This window comes from Diachasma alloeum, unplaced genomic scaffold (assembly GCF_001412515.2).
Source record: "Diachasma alloeum isolate Michigan unplaced genomic scaffold, Dall2.0 Dall_scaffold_00198, whole genome shotgun sequence".
Lineage (NCBI taxonomy): Eukaryota > Metazoa > Arthropoda > Insecta > Hymenoptera > Braconidae > Diachasma > Diachasma alloeum.
This window is the reverse complement of record NW_021680363.1, coordinates 1,304,346-1,326,389: the sequence shown is the minus strand read 5'-3', so window position 1 is coordinate 1,326,389 and position 22,044 is coordinate 1,304,346. Positions and strand designations below refer to the sequence as shown.

The 22,044-nt window shown below is 40.6% G+C and overlaps 5 protein-coding genes across 7 annotated transcripts in view; 3 read left to right on the top strand and 2 right to left on the bottom strand.

The window, feature by feature from the left end:
- Positions 1–5,144, bottom strand: part of LOC107035499 (DNA polymerase delta subunit 2) — a 9,003-nt gene extending 3,859 nt beyond the window's left edge. Inside the window, exons 1-2 of the mRNA XM_015252933.2 lie at positions 4,749–5,144; positions 426–783 (exon numbers count right to left, since the gene is read on the bottom strand). Coding sequence (XP_015108419.1) covers positions 426–783; positions 4,749–4,932 — 542 coding nt within the window. The 5' untranslated portion in view covers positions 4,933–5,144. The remainder of the gene's footprint in view (positions 1–425; positions 784–4,748) is intronic.
- LOC107035498 lies at positions 4,777–9,791 on the top strand. Its single transcript, XM_015252932.2, has 4 exons — positions 4,777–5,305; positions 6,293–6,632; positions 7,267–8,894; positions 9,281–9,791. The coding sequence occupies exons 1-4, from the start codon at positions 5,265–5,267 to the stop codon at positions 9,432–9,434; spliced, it is 2,163 nt and encodes a 720-aa protein (XP_015108418.1). The 5' UTR covers positions 4,777–5,264; the 3' UTR covers positions 9,435–9,791.
- Positions 9,792–9,938: 147 nt separating this feature from the next.
- On the top strand, positions 9,939–15,827 carry LOC107035517 (N-acetylneuraminate 9-O-acetyltransferase). The gene is made up of 9 exons (XM_015252969.2): positions 9,939–10,315; positions 10,419–10,515; positions 10,845–11,103; positions 11,161–11,654; positions 11,808–12,023; positions 12,127–12,448; positions 12,986–13,516; positions 14,012–14,230; positions 14,500–15,827. The coding sequence occupies exons 1-9, from the start codon at positions 10,201–10,203 to the stop codon at positions 14,623–14,625; spliced, it is 2,379 nt and encodes a 792-aa protein (XP_015108455.1). The 5' UTR covers positions 9,939–10,200; the 3' UTR covers positions 14,626–15,827.
- On the bottom strand, positions 15,059–17,127 carry LOC107035519 (mpv17-like protein 2). Its single transcript, XM_015252973.1, has 3 exons — positions 16,901–17,127; positions 16,555–16,716; positions 15,059–15,651 (listed from the first exon to the last, which is right to left on the bottom strand). The coding sequence occupies exons 2-3, from the start codon at positions 16,711–16,713 to the stop codon at positions 15,226–15,228; spliced, it is 585 nt and encodes a 194-aa protein (XP_015108459.1). The 5' UTR covers positions 16,714–16,716; positions 16,901–17,127; the 3' UTR covers positions 15,059–15,225.
- A 105-nt stretch (positions 17,128–17,232) lies between these two features.
- Positions 17,233–21,443, top strand: LOC107035518 (uncharacterized F-box/LRR-repeat protein C02F5.7). 3 transcript variants are annotated; one of them, XM_015252970.1, is made up of 6 exons: positions 17,233–17,344; positions 18,035–18,323; positions 18,385–18,548; positions 18,875–19,269; positions 19,932–20,193; positions 20,816–21,443. In XM_015252970.1, exons 2-6 carry the CDS (start codon positions 18,061–18,063, stop codon positions 21,352–21,354), a joined length of 1,623 nt encoding a protein of 540 aa, XP_015108456.1. In that variant the 5' UTR covers positions 17,233–17,344; positions 18,035–18,060; the 3' UTR covers positions 21,355–21,443. The 3 variants fall into 3 exon arrangements, with proteins under 3 accessions (XP_015108456.1, XP_015108458.1, XP_015108457.1); XM_015252972.1 differs by having other exon boundaries at positions 18,019–18,323; XM_015252971.1 differs by having other exon boundaries at positions 18,016–18,323.
- Positions 21,444–22,044: the final 601 nt, after the last annotated feature.

The window sequence follows — 22,044 nt, the reverse complement described above, 5'->3', positions numbered from 1 at the left end:
GTACGGGAGTGATTCACGCAATGGTGCGAATAGTCACGGCCAAAATATAAACTGTCTGCTGGTTCTAGGTTTAGCTCGAGGACGAGTGATCCTGGGGAAAATGTTTTTGTTGGGGAGTCTATGAGTTTTTAACGCAATCCTCTGATATTTCTGATGTTGAATTAAGAGAGGGACTGGATATATCAATTGTGAAATTATTAATTTGTTTGGGATACACCAGTGGGTCCTTCCATTCGACACATGTAATGGTGGAATCTTACGAAATCATAAGAGAAATTATCAGAGGGTATGGGAATTTCTACATGATGTACCACTCAATTGACAATTTTTGATTAGGGGAGAGTGGGGTAAAATGGACACTTTAGACTTTTGTTTTAATTANTAGACGTGAAATAAATGAATTGGCCAGGCTAACTGTGCTTAACCTGGATGTTGAGACCCTTGGACACATCCCTGGGAAGCAGAAGTCCTGGACCCAGAAGCAGCCGTCCTCCAGCTCGCGCCCCAGAACTGCGCAGACGAGGCCTGTCACCACCTCTGAGGGGCTCATGTGGTCGCCTACTAGCTTCACCCGCAGGGTCTCGTCCTCCAGGAACAACTGGTCCCTGGTGGAGCTGTAGTTGGAGCGAGAGGGCTGGGGGATCAACTGGAGTTCCTCACTCATTTCTTTGAGGATCGAGGGCTTGAGCTCCTGGTGCTTGTAGAGGGTCCCTATGAGGATCACTGGCTCGTCGTCCTCTGGGCCGTCCGAGAGGTTCGTCAGTTGGAGGATTTTGTAGTTTCCTGGGGGAAGAAAAATATAAGGCCGTGACTATTCGCACCATTGCGTGAATCACTCCCGTATTATCCTCCTAGACAATGATGTCACAACTCTGCTATTCAATTGAAAACAGACATCATCTTGAGAGACATTTGTCATGTTTAGAGGCTCTAGCACGTCATTTCTCGACCCACTCTTTCATTTGAGCCCAAAAAAACATTCATATCTTGTCTGACATCGCTGCTACAAACTCGGGTCTACAACTCGGGCCTTCAATTGAAAACCCGAGTTGAAGACCCGAGTTTGTAGCAAAGATGTCAGACAAGATATGAATGTTTTTTTGGGCTCAAACGAAAGAGCGGGTCGAGAAATGGCGTGCTAGGACCTCTAAAGATGGTTTTGAACCAGGGGAGACTCCTAGACCCCAATGTTCTATACATACTCCTAGACCCCATTGTCCTCCTAGACAATGATGTCACAACTCTGCTTTTCAATTGAAAACAGACATCATCTTTAGAGACATTTGTCATGTTTAGAGGCCCTAGCACGCCATTTCTCGACCCGCTCTTTCATTTGAGCCCAAAAAAACATTCATATCTTGTCTGACATCGCTGCTACAAACTCGGGTCTACAACTCGGGCCTTCAATTGAAAACCCGAGTTGAAGACCCGAGTTTGTAGCAAAGATGTCAGACAAGATATGAATGTTTTTTTGGGCTCAAACGAAAGAGCGGGTCGAGAAATGGCGTGCTAGGACCTCTAAAGATGGTTTTGAACCAGGGGAGACTCCTAGACCCCAATGTTCTATACATACTCCTAGACCCCATTGTCCTCCTAGACAATGATGTCACAACTCTGCTTTTCAATTGAAAACAGACATCATCTTTAGAGACATTTGTCATGTTTAGAGGCCCTAGCACGCCATTTCTCGACCCGCTCTTTCATTTGAGCCCAAAAAAACATTCATATCTTGTCTGACATCGCTGCTACAAACTCGGGTCTACAACTCGGGCCTTCAATTGAAAACCCGAGTTGAAGACCCGAGTTTGTAGCAAAGATGTCAGACAAGATATGAATGTTTTTTTGGGCTCAAACGAAAGAGCGGGTCGAGAAATGGCGTGCTAGGACCTCTAAAGATGGTTTTGAACCAGGGGAGACTCCTAGACCCCAATGTTCTATACATACTCCTAGACCCCATTGTCCTCCTAGACAATGATGTCACAACTCTGCTTTTCAATTGAAAACAGACATCATCTTTAGAGACATTTGTCATGTTTAGAGGCCCTAGCACGCCATTTCTCGACCCGCTCTTTCATTTGAGCCCAAAAAAACATTCATATCTTGTCTGACATCGCTGCTACAAACTCGGGTCTACAACTCGGGCCTTCAATTGAAAACCCGAGTTGAAGACCCGAGTTTGTAGCAAAGATGTCAGACAAGATATGAATGTTTTTTTGGGCTCAAACGAAAGAGCGGGTCGAGAAATGGCGTGCTAGGACCTCTAAAGATGGTTTTGAACCAGGGGAGACTCCTAGACCCCAATGTTCTATACATACTCCTAGACCCCATTGTCCTCCTAGACAATGATGTCACAACTCTGCTTTTCAATTGAAAACAGACATCATCTTTAGAGACATTTGTCATGTTTAGAGGCCCTAGCACGCCATTTCTCGACCCGCTCTTTCATTTGAGCCCAAAAAAACATTCATATCTTGTCTGACATCGCTGCTACAAACTCGGGTCTACAACTCGGGCCTTCAATTGAAAACCCGAGTTGAAGACCCGAGTTTGTAGCAAAGATGTCAGACAAGATATGAATGTTTTTTTGGGCTCAAACGAAAGAGCGGGTCGAGAAATGGCGTGCTAGGACCTCTAAAGATGGTTTTGAACCAGGGGAGACTCCTAGACCCCAATGTTCTATACATACTCCTAGACCCCATTGTCCTCCTAGACAATGATGTCACAACTCTGCTTTTCAATTGAAAACAGACATCATCTTTAGAGACATTTGTCATGTTTAGAGGCCCTAGCACGCCATTTCTCGACCCGCTCTTTCATTTGAGCCCAAAAAAACATTCATATCTTGTCTGACATCGCTGCTACAAACTCGGGTCTACAACTCGGGCCTTCAATTGAAAACCCGAGTTGAAGACCCGAGTTTGTAGCAAAGATGTCAGACAAGATATGAATGTTTTTTTGGGCTCAAACGAAAGAGCGGGTCGAGAAATGGCGTGCTAGGACCTCTAAAGATGGCTTTGAACCAGGGGAGACTCCTAGACCCCAATGTTCTATACATACTCCTAGACCCCATTGTCCTCCTAAATAATGTCACAACTCTGCTTTTCAATTGAAAACAGACATCATCTTTAGAGACATTTGTCATGTTTAAAGGCCCTAGCACGCCATTTCTCGAGCCGCTCTTTCATTTGAGCCCAAAAAAACATTCATATCTTGTCTGACATCGCAGCTACAAACTCGGGTCTACAACTCGGGCCTTCAATTGAAAGCCCGAGTTGTAGGCCCGAGTTTGTAGCAGAGATGTCAGACAAGATATGAATGTTTTTTTGGGCTCAAATGAAAGAGCGGCTCGAGAAATGGCGTGCTGATGCCCCTAAAGATGGTTTTGAACCAGGGGAGACTCCTAGACCTCAATGTTTCATACATACTCCTAGACCCCATTGTCCTCCTAGGCAATGTTGTCACAACTCGGCTTTTCAATTCAAAATAGACATCATCTTTAGAGACATTTGCCATGTTTAAAGGCCCTAGCACGCCATTTCTCGAGCCGCTCTTTCATTTGAGCCCAAAAAAACATTCATATCTTGTCTGACATCGCAGCTACAAACTCGGGTCTACAACTCGGGCCTTCAGTTGAAAGTCTATTTTTAACGCAATCCTCTGATATTTCTGATGTTGAATTAAGAGAGGGACTGGATATTTCAATTGTGAAATTATTAATTTGTTTGGGATACACCAGTGGGTCCTTCCATTCGACACATGTAATGGTGGAATCTTACGAAATCATAAGAGAAATTATCAGAGGGTATGGGAATTTCTACATGATGTACCACTCAATTGACAATTTTTGATTAGGGGAGAGTGGGGTAAAATGGACACTTTAGACTTTTGTTTTAATTACTCGTAACTCAGAAACAAATTCATCAATTCAGCTCAGTTTAGGCTCATCACAAAGGGAAAGAATCGTTCTTTGTAATGAAGTAAAAATTATTGAATTTTATCAACATTTCAACCCGTCATTAACATTTTTAAAAAAGTCAAAAGTGTCCATTTTACCCCAACCTCCCCTACGAAAGAAAGGGTCAATGACATATAGACGCCGGTATAAAATGATTTTTCTCCTCACCTGAATGACGAAGCCACCGCCNGAAAGATAAAAAGAATGCAGATAAAATTCGAAAGATAGTTCACCCGGGCCTTAACTCGATAAATTCTGTAGCGAAGCGGTAAACTAGTTTAAGTCGATTTAGACTATTGGTCAGTTTTTAACGAATATCTCGGAACCTAAGGAAGATAGCTATGTTTGTGTAATAACCTTTTTTGTAGCTCTTAATTCGCTCTACAAAAAAGGTTATAATGACAATTTCGCTATTTCTCTTAGATTCGGAGATATTCCTCGAAAACTNTCGGAACCTAAGGAAGATAGCTATGTTTGTGTAATAACCTTTTTTGCAGCTCTTAATTCGCTCTACAAAAAAGGTTATAATGACAATTTCGCTATTTCTCTTAGATTCGGAGATATTCCTCGAAAACTTAGCAAAGAGCTAAGTCGACTTGACCCGGTTTACCGCTTTGCAACTGAATTAATCCCACGTCATCATAAGTTTAAAAAAAACCTTCATCGATCCTCAAAAACTCCTCTGAATGTTGACAAGCCCATCACCACCAACAATCTCACCAATCGCAGATCCCATCATGAGCCCCAATAGAAACAAATAAAAAAAAAACAAAAAATGATTGGTGACAATTACCCCATTTCAGTTTGACCCTCTCCCTCAAGGTCCCCCGCAAGCTCCTCAATCTGGCAGTGTAAATACTCCGGTATTGCGTCCTGAACGTCTTCTCTCTGATTTTAAATCTCCCCGAGTCCCTGAGCTCCGTGAATTCCCTGTCCAATGGAACTTCATCCCTCCCGATGTTGTTGGTTTCAGACATCTGCGCTGATCACCACAATCACCGGAGTCCCCTCGTCCAAATTGACCATCAGGAGATGAAAATCGACTGCATTTTTACTGTCACTCATTTGTCTGTTTACACGAGAGATATTTATTGTACGATTTATGAACGACGTTTGATGGGAATGAAAATATTCCGGCGTCACCTGTCGAGTGGGTAAAACAGAGCGGCTGTTCCAGACACTCGGGATGAGCAACTGAAATTGACAAGTGTCAAGTGTCTCGTGTGGATTGATTCTGTTCACTTGAATAATCCAGTGTTTTGTGAATCTAAAGTGTTTCGTCCTCAAGTGAGACGTTTATCCCCGAGTTATGGGTGATGAAGAGGATAAATCGCCTTGCAACCACTTGAGGTAAGGCGGTTATTGTCGAGTAATGAGAGAACTAACCTATCTGTTCGATGCAGCCGGCATTGCCGAGTGGAAAAAGTAGTTTTAGAATTTATTTTGCTACTAAAATCAGTTGTGAAGTAGTAAAACAGGATTTGGATGGAGTTATCGATGAATATCTCTGAATCCGAGGGAGATGACGGTATTTTCATGAGGACCTTTATTGTAGATCTCCATCTGCTGTACAAAAAAGGTCGTTACGAAAATTGCGCTAGCTGTCTTGGATTCCGAGATATTATCAAAAAACGCAGCTTCAAGGAAAACAGACTCATTGCGTTTTCTCAATTCACTACTTGATCAATTAATTCATTAATTTTTCTGTTTACGTTTGGGTGTAGTGATGCATCATGCACCCATAGGGATGCCATTACTTGTCCCCTTTGTATCTTCCCTCCTCCAGCAACCATTTGCAAGAATCACTACCTGAAAAAATGAAAAATCCTCGACATTAACGACTCACCCACAAATTAATCACTCAACTCAGGGATTCATAAATTAATCAATCAATCAAGAATAACTTGCATACCATAAATAAGATGAATCAACCCATGATACAAAACAAAGCAAGCAACAAGAGCTGTTGCCAATTTTTTAGCACTCGCTACCGTAATTAAACTGATAAAGTGTTCTGCAGCAGTCATGGCTGCTATTATTCACAAATTCACTCATAAATCATTGGAAATAATGTTCTTATCGAAACACATGCAACGAGTTGTTTATTGTTGACATCTTGCAGGGCTTCAAGTGAACGCAAACACTCGAGATATCCCTTATTCCATAGCAATTCATTATTGCAACTGCGTGCAGCTCATTCAGACTGATAATCCGCGAATTGAAAAATCGTTTTTCGTTGATGAAAACAGGAAAAACATGAAAATTAATTAGTAACCACCCGCCGGGATATTTTGGGGGACTTTTGGACATTAAAAAAAATTAATCTCCATTTTTTAGTGCAAAAGAGTTGATGCTGACTCGTGGAATTCGCGCTCAGGCATATGACGAGTACGCGAGATCCTCCCTGGTTCTACCAAAATGTGGAGAGAAGTTGTTCGAGCCGAATGGCTCCTGGCTGCAGGAGAAACAGATCAGTACGAATCTGGAGAACATGAGGGACCTTCTGAAAATCGAGAGGGTGAACAGACTGTCGCAGCTGGCGGTGGCAGAGTGGCTCCCCAATGAGAAGAGGGCCCTTGTCACCAAGAGATCTGGTGTCGAGTGGACTAATTATGGGATTGAACTGAACAGGAATCTTTATTTGATACCTGAGGAGGCACTGTTGCTTCTAGAATTGGTGAGAACAAGTATTTACAAGAATATGAGTTGAACGGAACGAGAAAAGTCAATTCTCCTTTGCTTCCAGCATTTGTGAAGTAAAATGCTTTTTATAAAATTTTCAATATCTCCTGAAGCAATGATTTGAATTGGATAAATCAAGGCTTATTTCAAAGTCTCAAAAAATATCTTGAAAATGAAATCAAACTTTTGGAAATTCACTCAGCCAATCCCAAGTTATTCCCTTTGAAAATTCCAATTAAAACATTTTTGTTGATAATTTCAAAGTAAAATGCTTTTTCTGAAATTTGGAATATCTCCTGAACCAATGATTCGAATTGAGTAAATCAAGGCTTATTTCAAAGTCTCGAAAAATATCTTAAAAATAAAATCAAATTTTTAGAAATTCACTCAGCCAATCCCAACTTATTCCCTTTGAAAATTCGTATTAAAGCATTTTTGTTGATAATTGCAAAGTAAAATGCTTTTTCTGAAATTTGGAATATCTCCTGAACCCACGATCTGAATTGGATAAATCAAGGCTTCCTTCAAAGTCTAAAAAAATATCTCTAAAATGAGATCGAATTTGTTTCACTTCACTCAGCCAATCCCCAGTAACCCCCAACTAAAACCCCCAATAAAAAAAATTCCAGAACTGTCTCGAGTTGATGTTCAACGGTCTCTCCCTGTCGATCCACCAGGCCTACGAGCTCCTTCTGGACTCCCCTCACTCCTCCGTCACCCTCCCCGAGTACCGAGTCTTCAGCCACCTCTCGCGCCTGGGGTACCGTCTCCAACGTTTCCACTACGACAAGCCCGAGCGTTCCGAGGACGTCTCCCACCCAAAGAAGAAAGTGATCGTGGTCCCGGAGAACGGCGAGTGGATGACGGACCAAAAGCCCCTCAAGGAGTCCCCCGAGGCCCCCAAGGACGCCTCAAAAATCGAAATCGAGGTCAAGGAGACCCTCAAAACGATGATAAACACGATTGAAACCGACGAGTCGCCAGAGCCCAACGGAAATTCCCAGGACCCCGAAGACCCGAAAAAACCCAAGTCCACGAGGCTGGAGATAGTCTCCGAGGAGACAATGGTGAACCCCATAAAGATCGTGCGCCCTTCAGACCCCTCAAACCAGACTCCAAAATGGACAGCATCAAGGATCCAGAGAAACGTTAAACAACTCCCCCGAAGAAACGACAACAAACGAAAGCTCCAGATCTCCTCAGACAAGAGACCAGACTCTGACTCCCCCCAGTCCAAAAAACCGAAGCACGAGGTGATAGAGCTCTCAGACGACGACGTCCAGGAGATCCCGATAATTCCCTCTCGAATGGACCTGCTGAATCAATTCCCAAACACAGCGAACAACAACAGGATCAGAATTACGAGCGAGTGGATTCCCCCCAACGTGAGCCCCCAGAGGACGATTTACCAGTGCGACAGAGGGCACCTGGAGAGGGTCAACGAGACTGACAAGGCCCTGAGATCGTCAGGGAAGTCTGTGAGGTGTCTGACGCCTTACGACAACAGATTCAGTGGTAACAGGTACCCTGGCCCCAGCTGGAGGCAGAATTGGCCCCCGAATTATCAGAATGGGGGCTATGGGTTCAGCCAGGGCTACAGGGGCCAGTACTACCCTGGGAACTGGGTGCAGCAGAGGATTCAGGAGAATCTCATCGTCAATCAGATGAACACTGGGGGATTTTCGAGTCGATGGTCGTCTTTTCAGCAGGTCAACATCTTCAGGAACTCGTTGATGCTGGGGTATAACATGGCAGCAGCGACCATTCAGAATTCTCTGAATTTGTGTAACAGTGTGATGTGGCAGACGCAGAACTTCTTCAGGGGGAGGGGGCACGATCCCAGGGGCCAGAGGGGGTTTAGGGGGGCTGGGGGACCGAGGATGGGACCCCCCAGGCAGGAGAACGAGGCTGGAATGTATCAGGCGTCGTTCGTGAGGGTCCCGGCCTCGTCGTGGTCGGAGCTCAAGCAGAAGTGGAGGGAGGACAAGACCATTACCATTGACGATGAGGAGGACAAGGTGGATTGCAGCGAGGTGGAGCTCGTCGAGGAGAACATTCAGCCGTTGGTTGGGGCGAGACATGCTGGGAACGTTGGGGAGGTCTTCGAGAGACTGAGGATCATCAAAGCCGCGGGGGAGAGGACTGTCAGGAAGAAGAGGGGCGAGCACAGGATTTCTTACAAGGTCTTTGCCAATAACATGGCGCATTTCAGGAAGGCCAATCCAGGGACGCCCATGTTTCATGTCGTTGTGACGAGGTTTGTTTGGGTTTTAGGGGGGGTTATACTTGGAGATTGACTAAAGGGAGATTTTTCGTGGTTGTTATTAAATTCAGTTGTGAAATGGTTAAAATGGATTTGTCGACTCAAATTTGGGGCCGGGTTTTTGATGAATATCTCGGAATCCAAGGAGATGACGAAATTTTCATGGGGACCTTTATTGTAGATCTCACTCCGCTCTACAAAAAAGGTATTCACAAAAATTTCGCTGTCTCCCTTGGATTCCGAGATATTTTCAAAAAAACCCTTCGAGAAAAATTTTGTGAAACTAATGGCTTTAGAAATTCTTGAGGAATAATAACAGTAAGTGTCTGACATTTCTAGCTTAGTCTTTCTGTTTTTAATTATCACTGGAATTGTTACAGTTATCGCAAGCAGTTTCCACAACCAGTGGAGCTCAACAGGCTTCAACAGGATTGCAACAGTACGTCTGTCGTCTTCGCTGTTGTTTCAGACTCGTCCACTGTCTATCTGCAAACCGGAGTCATCTCGCTGCCAAATCTAGCCAATGAATATTAGTCAGGAGGCTTTCGTACTGTTTCCAATGTTGTTAATAAATGGAAAATCCCTGGAAGAAAACGTCTCGTTTTATTTCTTTGACTCCAGGTCCTTTCATTTTCTCTTCATCAATTGATGTAATAATATAGTAATAATTATTAATAATAACATTAATGAAATCTTTTTTTATTAAGCACAAACCTGATGGTTACACAGCTATATAAACAAAAATAGAAATAAAGAAAGAAAGTAGTGCACAGAAGATAGATTTGGTACGTTGTATTAATGAAATTTGTAATTATCTCAAGAGTGAAGGATTTTAGGGGAATGGGTCAAAGGACAATTTTTATAGATCAAAAAATTCCCTACAAGAAATATATTATGGCATTTTTCTCTAAAACGACTCGTTATTGAGATAATAAAAAAATTCTAATTGTCAAATCATTCATGTCCATGTTTTATCCCCTCCCCTTTCTTTCCATACTTCCTGTTACCTCCGCAAAAGGCGTGACAGGCACCCAAAACACCCCGGCGAGGGGATTATTAATTAATTTTCGTGTTTTTGTTGTTTTTATCAACAAAAAAAGATTTTTCAATTCGTGGATTATCAGTCTGAATGAGCTGCACGCAGTTGCAATAATGAATTGTTATGGAATAAGGGATATCTCGAGTGTCTGTGTTCACCTGAAGCCCTGCAAGATGTCAACAATAAACAACTCGTTGCATGTGTTTCGATAAGAACATTATTTCCAATGATTTATGAGTGAATTTGTGAATAATAGCAGCCATGACTGCTGCAGAACACTTTATCAGTTTAATTACGGTAGCGAGTGCTAAAAAATTGGCAACAGCTCTTGTTGCTTGCTTTGTTTTGTATCATGGGTTGATTCATCTTATTTATGGTATGCAAGTTATTCTTGATTGATTGATTAATTTATGAATCCCTGAGTTGAGTGATTAATTTGTGGGTGAGTCGTTAATGTCGAGGATTTTTCATTTTTTCAGGTAGTGATTCTTGCAAATGGTTGCTGGAGGAGGGAAGATACAAAGGGGACAAGGAATGGCAGCCCTATGGGTGCATGATGCATCACTACACCCAAACGTAAACAGAAAAATTAATGAATTAATTGATCAAGTAGTGAATTGAGAAAACGCAATGACTCTATTTTCTTTGAAGCTGCGTTTTTTGATAATATCTCGGAATCCAAGAGAGATAGCGAAATTTTGGTACCAACCTTTTTTGTGGAGCAGAGTGAGATCTACAATAAAGGTCTCCATGAAAATGGCTTCATCTCCCTTGGATTCCGAGATATTCATCGAAAACTCGGCCCTGAAGTTGAGTTGACAAATCCAGTTTTACCACTTGACAACTGAATTTAACAGCAAACTTGAAAAGTCTCCCTTTATTTAATGAATCAATTATTTGAACAGGGACAGCAGAAGATGTCTGAGGTATTTAGCCTTCATGGGCCACAAGAATCACTTTGTCTTCGCTGGAGACGAGAGAATTCGCCAGTTGTACAAATCATTTGTGCTGCAGTTCGTTGTCGATGGAAAGGGATCAGATCCATCAGATTATCCCCCAACGTCTGACTTGAATTTTCACGACGCCCAGTTGAGATTGAACGTCCAGTTTCTGTGGAGGCCGAGGTTGGACGTCTCAATGATCACGGATTTTCGAAATTGGATGGTGAGATTCAGCTGCATCCCATTAAAGCCATGAAATAAACTTCTCCCCTTCACTCAGACAGGCGAAGCACCAGCAATGATAGTGGCAGGCTGCGCAGCAGCCGACATTCTCTCCCACAACGCAAGCCACACTCGCCTGTACTCAGAATACAGCAATGGCCTCGTCCGCCTGGTCCAGCCGGCGGACGCCCTCGTCAAGCGAGGCTCGCAGTTCCTCTGGATGATGCAGGACCCAGTCCTCAAGGAGAATCTGCCAGCTCACCTCACTGGCCTCGACAACAAGCAGATCAATCTCTGCAACAAGGCTGCCTACGAAGTTCTGCTGCACAGTGGGGCTCATCTCTGGGAGAGCAGTAGACTGATCGGCCAAGGGGTCCTCGAACAGAGTCCCGATGGATTCCTAGCCAGCCCCTCCTCCCTCAGACACAAAATTCAGATTTTACTCAACACCCACTGCAACGACCACATGAATTTTGGGGATGGCACTTGCTGCAGCAGCCCAGAACCTGCCACCACTCTTCAGTTGGTCACCCTTGCTGCTATGGCTGTTTGGTATGTCAATTTATCAATTATAAGGCCCTGGTGTAGTATCTTTTGAATTGTTCAAGGGATCATTCCCCAAATAATAACAGAATAATAAATTTAAAAAATGTCATAATCCATTTATTTTCAAAGTTTATGATCAATCAATTCATTTGTCAATAGTGTTGTGACCGGCGGAAGCTACTGGCTATTCCGTAAAATATTCCACAGAACTGAGGTACTGTATTCCCGAGTGGTAACAGCAGAGGTGGAAGCAGCTGACGACAATAATGAGCCGGAAGGTCCCAAAGAAGAACCTCAAGCCAACGATTTCTACAGTTTGATCACATCCCTGGCTATTTTCTCGTGCATCCTCGGATATTTTTATCTGTGTGACAGGTATATCCCCACTAATTTCCTCAGTCGATGTGAATTAAACATTATTCAGACACTAAAGAAGTTATTTAGAATTAGACAATCCTCGAAATACTGAAAATTTCAGAACAAATTTCTTCATGAAGGAGAACAAATACTACAGTGAATTCAGCTTCTGGTTGCCACTGGGGTACATCCTCGCTTTGGGATTATTCTTCACTGAGGACTGTGAGAGGGGCCCCAGGGCTCTCAACCGCGAGCAGACGGACGAGTGGCGAGGGCTCATGCAGGCTGTTGTCCTGATATACCACGTCACTGGTGCCAGCAATGTTTTACCTATTTACATGCACCTGAGGCTGATAAATTCAGCTTATCTTTTTTTATCTGGGTATGGACACTTCTGCTACTTCTGGCAGACTGGAGATGTCTCATTAGTTCGTCTCACGAGGGTATTTATCCACTTATTGATCCACAATTGATGAAATTTGAGGAGTCAGTAACTAAATTAGATTTTGATGCCCCTCATAACTGGTTAATTATTTCGAGAATGAGTGTGTCTAGGACAAAATGCCAAAAAACGTTTTTTCTAGAGAATATTGTGCCCTTGAAAAATGATTTTATGACATTTTTTCCTAAAGTCACTCAATACCCAGATAATAGCCAATTGATGAGATGGTTTTTAGATTTTCTGATTGAACAAAAATTCTTTCTTCGTTAATTATTCAATTATATTGACAATGTGATTTTAGCGAAAAACAGCAAAATAATAATAAAAATAATGATTTTCTGTAGTCTCACGTTGTCCAAAAAAAATTCCAAGAGTATTTATCCGCAAATTCTATTTTTCTCAAAATCATCGAAGGAAAAGACAGTTGTCCCTCCACAAATCACTGAAATCTAGCTAATTAAATTAAACAACTACGTGTTTAATTCCATAACTCCAACCCAAGAATTATCATCCCATGACGAACGAAATTTGGTTACAGGTGCTCTTCAGACTGAACGCCCTCGCAGTTTTCCTGTGCTTCTGCATGAACCGACCATATCAATTCTACCACTTCGTGCCCCTCGTCTCCTTCTGGTTCTGGGTGGTTTATTTTCTCGCCTGGTTACCACCAAGAGTCTACTCAGGAAGTCTCACTGAGCATGGACCTCGTGCCCTGCTCTATCTGGCGCTGAAGCTCATAGGATTGGTCTCAGTGATCACTGTCCTCTACACGTCAGAGGTCTTCTTCGAGAAGGTCTTCGTGACTCGACCCTGGAAGGCACTCTTCGTCACCACTGACGACGACATCAGGGAGTGGTGGTCTCGGTGGAGAGTGGACAGGTACAGTGTGGCCTTCGGAGTTGCCTTCGGTGCTGCTCTCCTGGCCCTCCAGAGGATGGACCACATTCCAGGAAGTGCTCTGGCTCCACTAGTCGCCATTGTCTCTCTTGCTGCTTATACAACTCTTACGATACTCTGTGTGTCTGTTGCCGAGTGCGAGGAGATTCATTCTTATATTGTCTTCATACCGGTGAGTTGAGAAATGGTTGAATACTTTCTACTTCGACGTAGCGTTCATCGTTTAATAAAGAAAACTATTAAATTATTCAACTTCAATGAAGTCTATTCGACTTTTGTATTCGTATTCAGTGAATATCTCCGAATCTAAGGCAGATAGCAAAATTGTTGTTATCACCTTTTTTGTAGCTATCAAATCGCTCTACAAAAAAGGTTATTACAAAAATTTCAGTATCTCCCTTAGATTCGGAGATATTCCTCGAAAACTCAGCTAAGAGGGAAATGAATCTAAAAAATGTGCTCACATCGACAGCTTAATAACAGACAAGCGTAAGTTCTGAGTTCTCTGTGTGGTTGTATGTTATCAAGGTGTCGACATGCTTGTTTGACCCTCAAAAATTTCCTAAATTGGATTATACTGGAGAATATTCCGCTAGTTTCGTCTTCATTTCCGATGACTAAACATTATAAAAATCTTGAGAATAAAATTTTGGTGTTTTCCATGAAGATCGTTGGCTACATAATCCTGAGGAATTCCTCTCTGGCACTGCGAGGAAAATACTCAGTTCTACTAGCTGGACTTGGCAGAATAAGCCTAGAGACACTAGTGGGCCAGGGTCACGTGTGGCTGGCAGCCGATTCCCACGGGGTACTCGTGCTACTACCGAGGTTTCCAGTTCTCAATCTACTGGTTTCTTCGTTCATCTTCATATGCGCTAGTCACGAGGTAAGAACACTCTTCCTTCATCAATGGAGAGAATACCTTTCTCCTTTAAGGCCCGGGTGTAGTATCTTTCGAATGTTATCTGGATTTTTTTCACCTTTCGTAATCCAAAATTGTCAATTGAGCGGTACATCATGTAGAAATTTCCAAAAATTATGATAGAATGATAAAAAAAAATGGACAAAATTCTGAACTTTTTCAAAGAGCGTTTTTAGTGGAATCTTTTGGTGAAATGTTAATGATCAGACATTTATTCAATTTTTTTGTTTCAGATCCACAGGTTGACAGTCATTCTTGCACCCTATGCAGTGCCAAACGATTGGAAACTAGTGATGAGGAATTCTTTGCTGTTCCTTGCTGTGTTAGTTCCCATTGGAATTCACGATGGGATGATTTAGGACATTGGGGCCACAAAAAAGATAACAATAATTGATTAATTGTGTTAGCAGTGAATTGCAAGGAGATGATTCAACTGTACTTCAAGTTCGGGTTTTAATTGTAATTCTAATTTTCGCACAAGACTTTTTGTTATTTATTCTCGGGTTGTGAATATCGAGGGATGAGGGCTGTTAACTGAATGCTAAAGGAACTTAAGCTATTTTTAATTATCAACTCTAAAATAGAATTCGATTTTGAGAGCATCACCATGAGGTTTAGTGATATTTATCAAAAAATTATCTTGAAGTTTAGCTCCCTCATTCTGTTTTACTACTTGACAACTAATTTGAAATGTTGAAACCTCTTAGTCTCATGACTTCAATTTTTAGATATTTTTAGAATATTTTTTTCAATTGTAAGGCCGCATGAAAATGACACTACGACATCAGTCAATTTATAATAATTTCCTCATTTGTATTTATTGGTGATATGTATTTACAATTTATTTATAAAAAAAAGGTAAACTCATCTATTCCCGCCAGCAGGATCTGCACTTTACCAAAAATCCAAACTCTCTCGTTCAACTCAATTCATTTACAATAATGAATGAATAATTTCGGTCAATCCTTCGTCTTGTCCTTCTTCCCATGTTTCACCTGGCTCGTGTAAACATCGTACCCCAGGGAAATTGTATTGTCGTAAAGAACTCGATATCGAGTTGGTAAAAAGTAGAAGTTGAATATCTGGGCTGGTGGCCAGATAATCCACTCTGCTAAGTACAATTTGTGAAATTTTTCTCGCATCTCAGCTTTCAAATCCGGCCAGCTTGTGTTTTCTAGGATACCCAGGGTGACGAAGAACACACCGATGTACAGGGGTGAACATATCAACTGGTCCAAGACCAGTTTCTTCATTACAATGCCTATTGTTTTGCCTGGCATCCTGGCGTCGAGGTAGTTGTACCAGTGGTGGCAGATTATTCCCACTGTCATGCCGGATATCGCCATGTGCTGGGTTCGAAGGGGACTCCAGGCGTTCCATTCTCCCTGAAGATTAAAATCAAACGATTCAGGCTCTCCTTATGACAATCAGCGTTTAACAATTGACAAAATTTGAGAGGTCAGTAGTGAAATTATTTATATTCTGCCCTTCAAAGCTGTTTAGTTATTTCAAGAATGAGTGGGTCTAGGAGAAAATGTGAGAAGACATTTTTTGTGGAGAATTTGGTGGCCTAAAAATGAGACTTTATGACATTTTTTCGTAGAGTCGCTCGATACACAGATAGTAGCCAATTTGTAAAGTGGTGTTTAGACTTTTTCATTAAAAATTGAATTTGTTTCTTTATTAGAAAAAGGTTTATGACATTTTACCCATAGGTGCTTTGATACCTAGTAATAGATAATTGATAAGTTGATTTTTTCATTTTTTCCATTGAAACTGGAGTTTTGTTAATGGCAATTAGAACAAGTGAAAGACTTCAGCTATTGACGTTCAAAAATTGACAAAATTTTAGATGTCAGTAGTGGAATTATATACTGCCCTTCAAAGCTGCTTAATTATTTCAAGAATGAGTGGGTCTAGGAGAAAATGTGAGAAGACATTTTTTGTGGAGAATTTGGTGGCCTGAAAATAAGACTTTATGACATTTTTTCCTAAAATCACTCGATACCTAGATAATAGCCAATTGATGATACGGTTTTTTAGATTTTTTCATTAAAACTGAAATTCTCCATTCGTCAATTGTCAAATTATATTGAAAATGATTAGATTTAGAAGAAAATGCCAAAGGACATTTTTTCTCAATAACTCAGGATTGGCTGAGTGAAATTCCACATTTTTTTTTCATCTCAAAGGTGTTCTCTCAAGCTTGAAAATGACACCTGATTCACCTCAATCGCATCATTTGTCGCAAAGATATTGCTCATTCTCGACATTTCTATATTCTTTACCTTTAATATTTCGTAATGTTGCTCTAAAATATCCCCAGTAGCTGACAGGGACACCGATATCCCCACATTCGTGTAGAACAAATATTTTCTCGAGAATAGTTTCTCTTTAACAGCCCCAGCACGATGAAAGATGAGATTCAATCCTTTTGTGATATTCATTCTCTGCAATTGAAAAATTTATCGAAATTTGAGGTTAGAAAAATGTTCAACTGTGAATTACAAATTATTCTCCAGTTGTCGTTTAGAAAATCCACGAAAATCTCGTTAGCTGTGATCGTAAATCACTTCTGAGCCCTAAAAATGGTGAATAGACTGACGGAAATCGTAAATAAGGGGATGGACTCACCAGGTGGACAGAAACGATGCCGGTGCCTGGGACTGGATACCACAAAATCAGTCAGAAATTTTTGACACTTCACTGACCACACGGTCGCCCCCTCGACATTATGACATCAATAATTCACGAATGATCCCCTTCATTACATAAATTGAAAAAAATACATCTCGAAAATCTAAAAATAAGGGTCACATGTGAGGTTACGTCTCGTAATATCGTACCTCATGTGATGTGTATGTTTGGGGGGGGGGCGTTCATCCCCCCCCTATGTTATGTAAAAAATTGTTTACGAAAATTATCGTCAGATGTCGCAAAATATAATAATCATGATAACAAATGTCTCCCGGCAAAACAATGTGCGTGCCGTGACCGTTGGCGTTCTAAACAAACTGAAAGTGTTTTTAAACAACGAATACATCATTATTTAAACAATAAAGCAAACATTGGGGAGAGGTATGGCTATTTTCATGCTTTTGTGCTGAAGAATATGTAGGGGAGGTTGGGGTAAAACGGACACTTTTGACTTTTTTTCAAATGTTAATAAGGGGTTGAAATGTATATGAAATTTAATAATTTTTTTTTCCAATACAAAGAACAATTCTTTCCCTTTGTGATGAGCCTAAACTGAGCTCAATTGATAAATTTGTTTCTGAGTTATAAACAATTGAAAAAAAGTCGAAAGTGTCCATTTTACTCCATCCTCCCCTAGAATGGTGAAGGATGATCACCTGCAGATTAATTATTAATTCATGATTAATTAATGTATTAATTAATAATCAAGAGATATTGACAGATTTCGATTTAGATTAATTATTAATCGTTATTGCTGTCAAATCTGTTTATTTGGAGCAATTATTATGATAATGTGTTTTTAAATAATTAATTCACAATTATTTAACTAATAAAGAAAAAATATGGGAGTGGTGTGATAATTTTTATACACTCGTCGATAGTAAAGTCGCATGAAAATAGCAGTCTGTTGAAAAATAATTAATATTAATAATCACCATTAAATTGATTGTTAATTACTTTATTAATTAACAAATCAAAAGACCTTGGCAGATATTGCTTTAGATTAATTAACTATCCTTACAATTAATCATGTAAAATCTGTTCATCTGCAGCAGTTATTCTGTTGAACAGATTAATAAATATTGAATGACGACACAATGGCACCTGTAAAAGTCATCGTGCAGGGGATCCCCATGAAGACCGATAATCCCAACAGTCCTCAAGGCCAGGACAATGACGATAAAACCAAACTGGAGAAGTTGTTCTCAGTTTATGGCCCTGTCCAATGTCGATACTTGTGGTCGGATGCCTCCGCCTACGTTGCTTCATCCCCATTCAAGAGACAAAGAATGGTGAGGAATGAAAAAGCCCTGGACAATTTCGCTCACATTCTTTTTAAGAATCCTGAAGACGCTGCGAGGTGAGTTTAATTTTTTCGGGTGGGAATAAATGGTTATTGGCACGTGTCATCTGTTTTCAAGGGCTTGTGAGGCGGCTGGTAATCACCAGATCAAATTTGATGAGCACATTTTGACTTTGACTCCAGTATCTGGGTCGTTGGTATCGATTCAGGAGTTGGATGATCACTGTCTCATTAAGATATTTTCACTTCTCGAGACGAAACAGCGTTTGGAACTTGAAGAAGGTAATCGTCAGTGTTTTTGTCAGTTTGTTAACCCTAGATTGGTCACCCTATGAGGGAAACCGCCCGCCACGCGTCGTTTTTTAAAAATTAGAATTGACTGGCTAACCGGAAAAATAAAAAAGAATTGGCTTTGTCAGTTGAAGTGTCTCAAAAAATTGTAGTAGTTTTTAGAACAACATATTTCCCAAAATTCTTGAAGTAAACAAATTATTTTGGACAGACGAATTACTTTTTCCCATGTTAATAGTACATTCCGACACTAGGCCGTGAGCATTATTACTCTCATCTCATGACACTCGCATTATTAATCTCATTTTTCTTGCCAGTCTGCAAACGCTGGCAGAAAGTGGCAAAAGTCAGTTGGTCTGATGTCGAGGAACTTTCTCTGAAGTGGGTTGATCACACCGACGAGGACGTCGAAAAGTATCTCACCAGATGCGGAGAATACCTCAAGAAATTCGAGTGCAAGGTTGTCTCTCCAGTTGTTCGCAATTTAATTCTCAAACACTGCAAGCAAATGGAATCACTGGATTTGGAGATCAACTGGGAAATCGAGGGTGAGAATGCCTTGACCAGTATGTTCAAGGGTCTCAGGAAGTTGAAGAGCCTGACCCTTGATCACACCAGGCTCCTGGAGTTTCGTTTCCTCCAACGACTACCCAAATCCATGGAGCACATGAATTTCTTCTGCAGCAGTTCCTACAATCGTCCTTTCAGTTTTGTGAGTTTCACCTTCATTTTCATTATTCTCATTTATTTTTAAAAATTCGATTCTCCACTTTTCAGTGGCAGGAGACTATTCAGTACTGAAGTGGTAAAAGGAGATAAGTCAATTTTGACTACTGACCAGTTTTCAATCAATATCTCGGAATCTAAGGAAGACAGCAAAACTTTTTTTATAGCATTTTTTGTGCAGCAGATTGAGTGCTACAATAAATGTAATTATAGGAATTTCGCTATCTTCCTTAGATTCGGAAATATTCCTCAAAAACTCAGGAGCGTTTAGACATCTTTCGTATGAAAACAAGAATTTATGTATAGGAATAATTCGTATAGAAATATCCGAATATCATATACGGAAATTCTATAGAATTTTTATACGCAATCCGTATAGAAATTTTCTATACGATTTTTTCATACGTGTATGACCTCCAAAATTCTATTCCTGAGGAAAAATCGTGCGGAAATAGTATTTTTTATTTCTTTTTCTCGAAAAACCGAAAAGTTTTTTTTTTAATTTAGGACTTATGATTCTCACCGGTCGCATTGCTTTGTGCAATGAAAATGATCATAAACAGGACATAATGATACTAAATTTCGCTAGTCATGGTAAATTTTAATCAATCAATCCTGATATAACTTATTTAATTTATCAATCACCAGGACTTTCGCAAGTTTACAAATCTTAGAAGCCTCTCTCTGAGTGGATATGTCCTATATGGCCAAGAAATCCTGGGGATTGAGAACATGGAAAATCTGACTGAATTGGATTTTACCATGAGCAGCACTTATCGCTATTTGACCAGGAAATTCCAGTTTCTCACGAACCTGAAGGTCCTAAAAATTCCACAATCAGGAATTACTGACGACATCCTCATGAACATCATCAGGAACAATCCTGCACTTGAAGAGTTGGACATCAGTGGTAATGTTAAATTGATAATTGTCTTCTTTTCGATGTTTCCTTCAGGCTTAACTTATACTGTCCAATGAAAGCTTCGCAATCGCTTAGATTTAATGTCGTCTTCTTTTTAATTTTTTTTCTCGAAATTTTGAAGTGAAAAGAACAAAACAAAACTCAAATTTAAATTAATTTTTAAATATGATCTAAATTTCCTAATTTAATCTAAATAATAATTAAATTAGGCAATAGTAATAGTAATAGTATTTCCTAATTTGAATAGTTGAATGCGGCGAAACGCCTAATTTCTGGACGACTGGGCCATATTTTTTTTATTTATTAAATCTCCATCAATAGAAAAAATAATTGATCACATGATTATACACGAGTAATATTATGGAAAGGTGAAATAATCAGTACAATGCAAGTTGAAATTGTCCAGAAACTGACTCCCGTCCAGAAATTGACTAAATAAATTTTTGCGACAAGAATTTTTCATTCCGGCGCACTCTCCATATTTGCCAGAAAAAATCCTTTTTTGTTAATTTTCAAAAAACCATTTTCCTGGCACAAGTAAGACTTGTTTGAGAACTTTGTTTCTCTCTCAGTGTAGTACATTGTCCACTTGTTTAAATTTAATTTGCAGAGGCACGAGCTATAACAGATAGTTCAGTCCGTCTGGTGTCGATGCTTGAGCATCTCAAAGAGCTGAATGTATCAGTGACACGTGTGACCCTCACCTCCGTGGGCGCAATGCCATCACTGGAGTCCTTGAGCTGCCAGGAGTGTCGCAACTTGAGGGACCACACAGTTGGGAGATTGATCGAGCAAGCACCCAACCTGAGCCACTTGGATGTGGCTTTTACTTCAGTGACACCAGCTGTCTTTACTATCGCCAGTGAAGCCCTGAAGAAGAGGGCTAACTCTGTTTCCCTGGAATTAAGCACGGATTACAAGTGTGGGTTGTTGGACGGTGTTAAAGATCTGTCACCACTACTGCGCGTTGATTGGGACCAATGTCGTCATCGTTCCATTTACGGTGACAACAATTATTCTGTCAAACCTCTGAACGATGAATGCCCTGAGGGAGACGAGTATCTGGAGGAACCCAGTGAGAGCGATGAGGGCAGTTCCGATGAGAACGCAGACAGCTTTGATGATGATAGGGAGGATGAGGATGACTAAAACCACGAGGACATTTCAATTCAGTAGCGATGTGGTAAAATCGTTCAAGTCGACTCATCTTCCACTTGAGTTTTTGAGGAATATTTCCGAATCTAAGGCAGATAGCGACATTATCGTAATGACATTTATTGTAGCTCTCGATTGGCTCTACAAAAAAGTTCATTATAAAAATTTGGCTATCTCCCTTAGATTCCAAGATATTCATTGAAAACTGGCCAATAATCAAAATTGACTTGGACCGTTTCACCACTTCGCTACTGAATTCAACTCTTCATCATGTCAGTTCTCATCTGGATGAGGAGGATTTTTCGGGGCGAAGTGTTCAACATTTGCTTGTTATTTTCGAAGGTTTGCATTTTATTTTTGTCACGACAAAGTTCTGTTTATTATTCGTATTCTTTGTTTAGGGGTTTTAAATCATAATTTCAGCAAAATGTGCAGGTTGGTTGGGGTTTGAGAGACTTGGTTTCATAGTTTTGACCATTCTCAGAATAAAAAGCGAAGAATGGAGTTAGTTATGTAACACGACAATTTTTTTCTCAGGCGTTTAGACTGATTAATGCGTACGGCTTTACTTTAAAACCCGCATAGTTATCGTCTTCATTATATATTTATGGTTTGATGTTTGGTATTAACTATATTTTGTACCTGCGTGACTCTCGAAAAACCAAAATGTGTTATATAAACCTC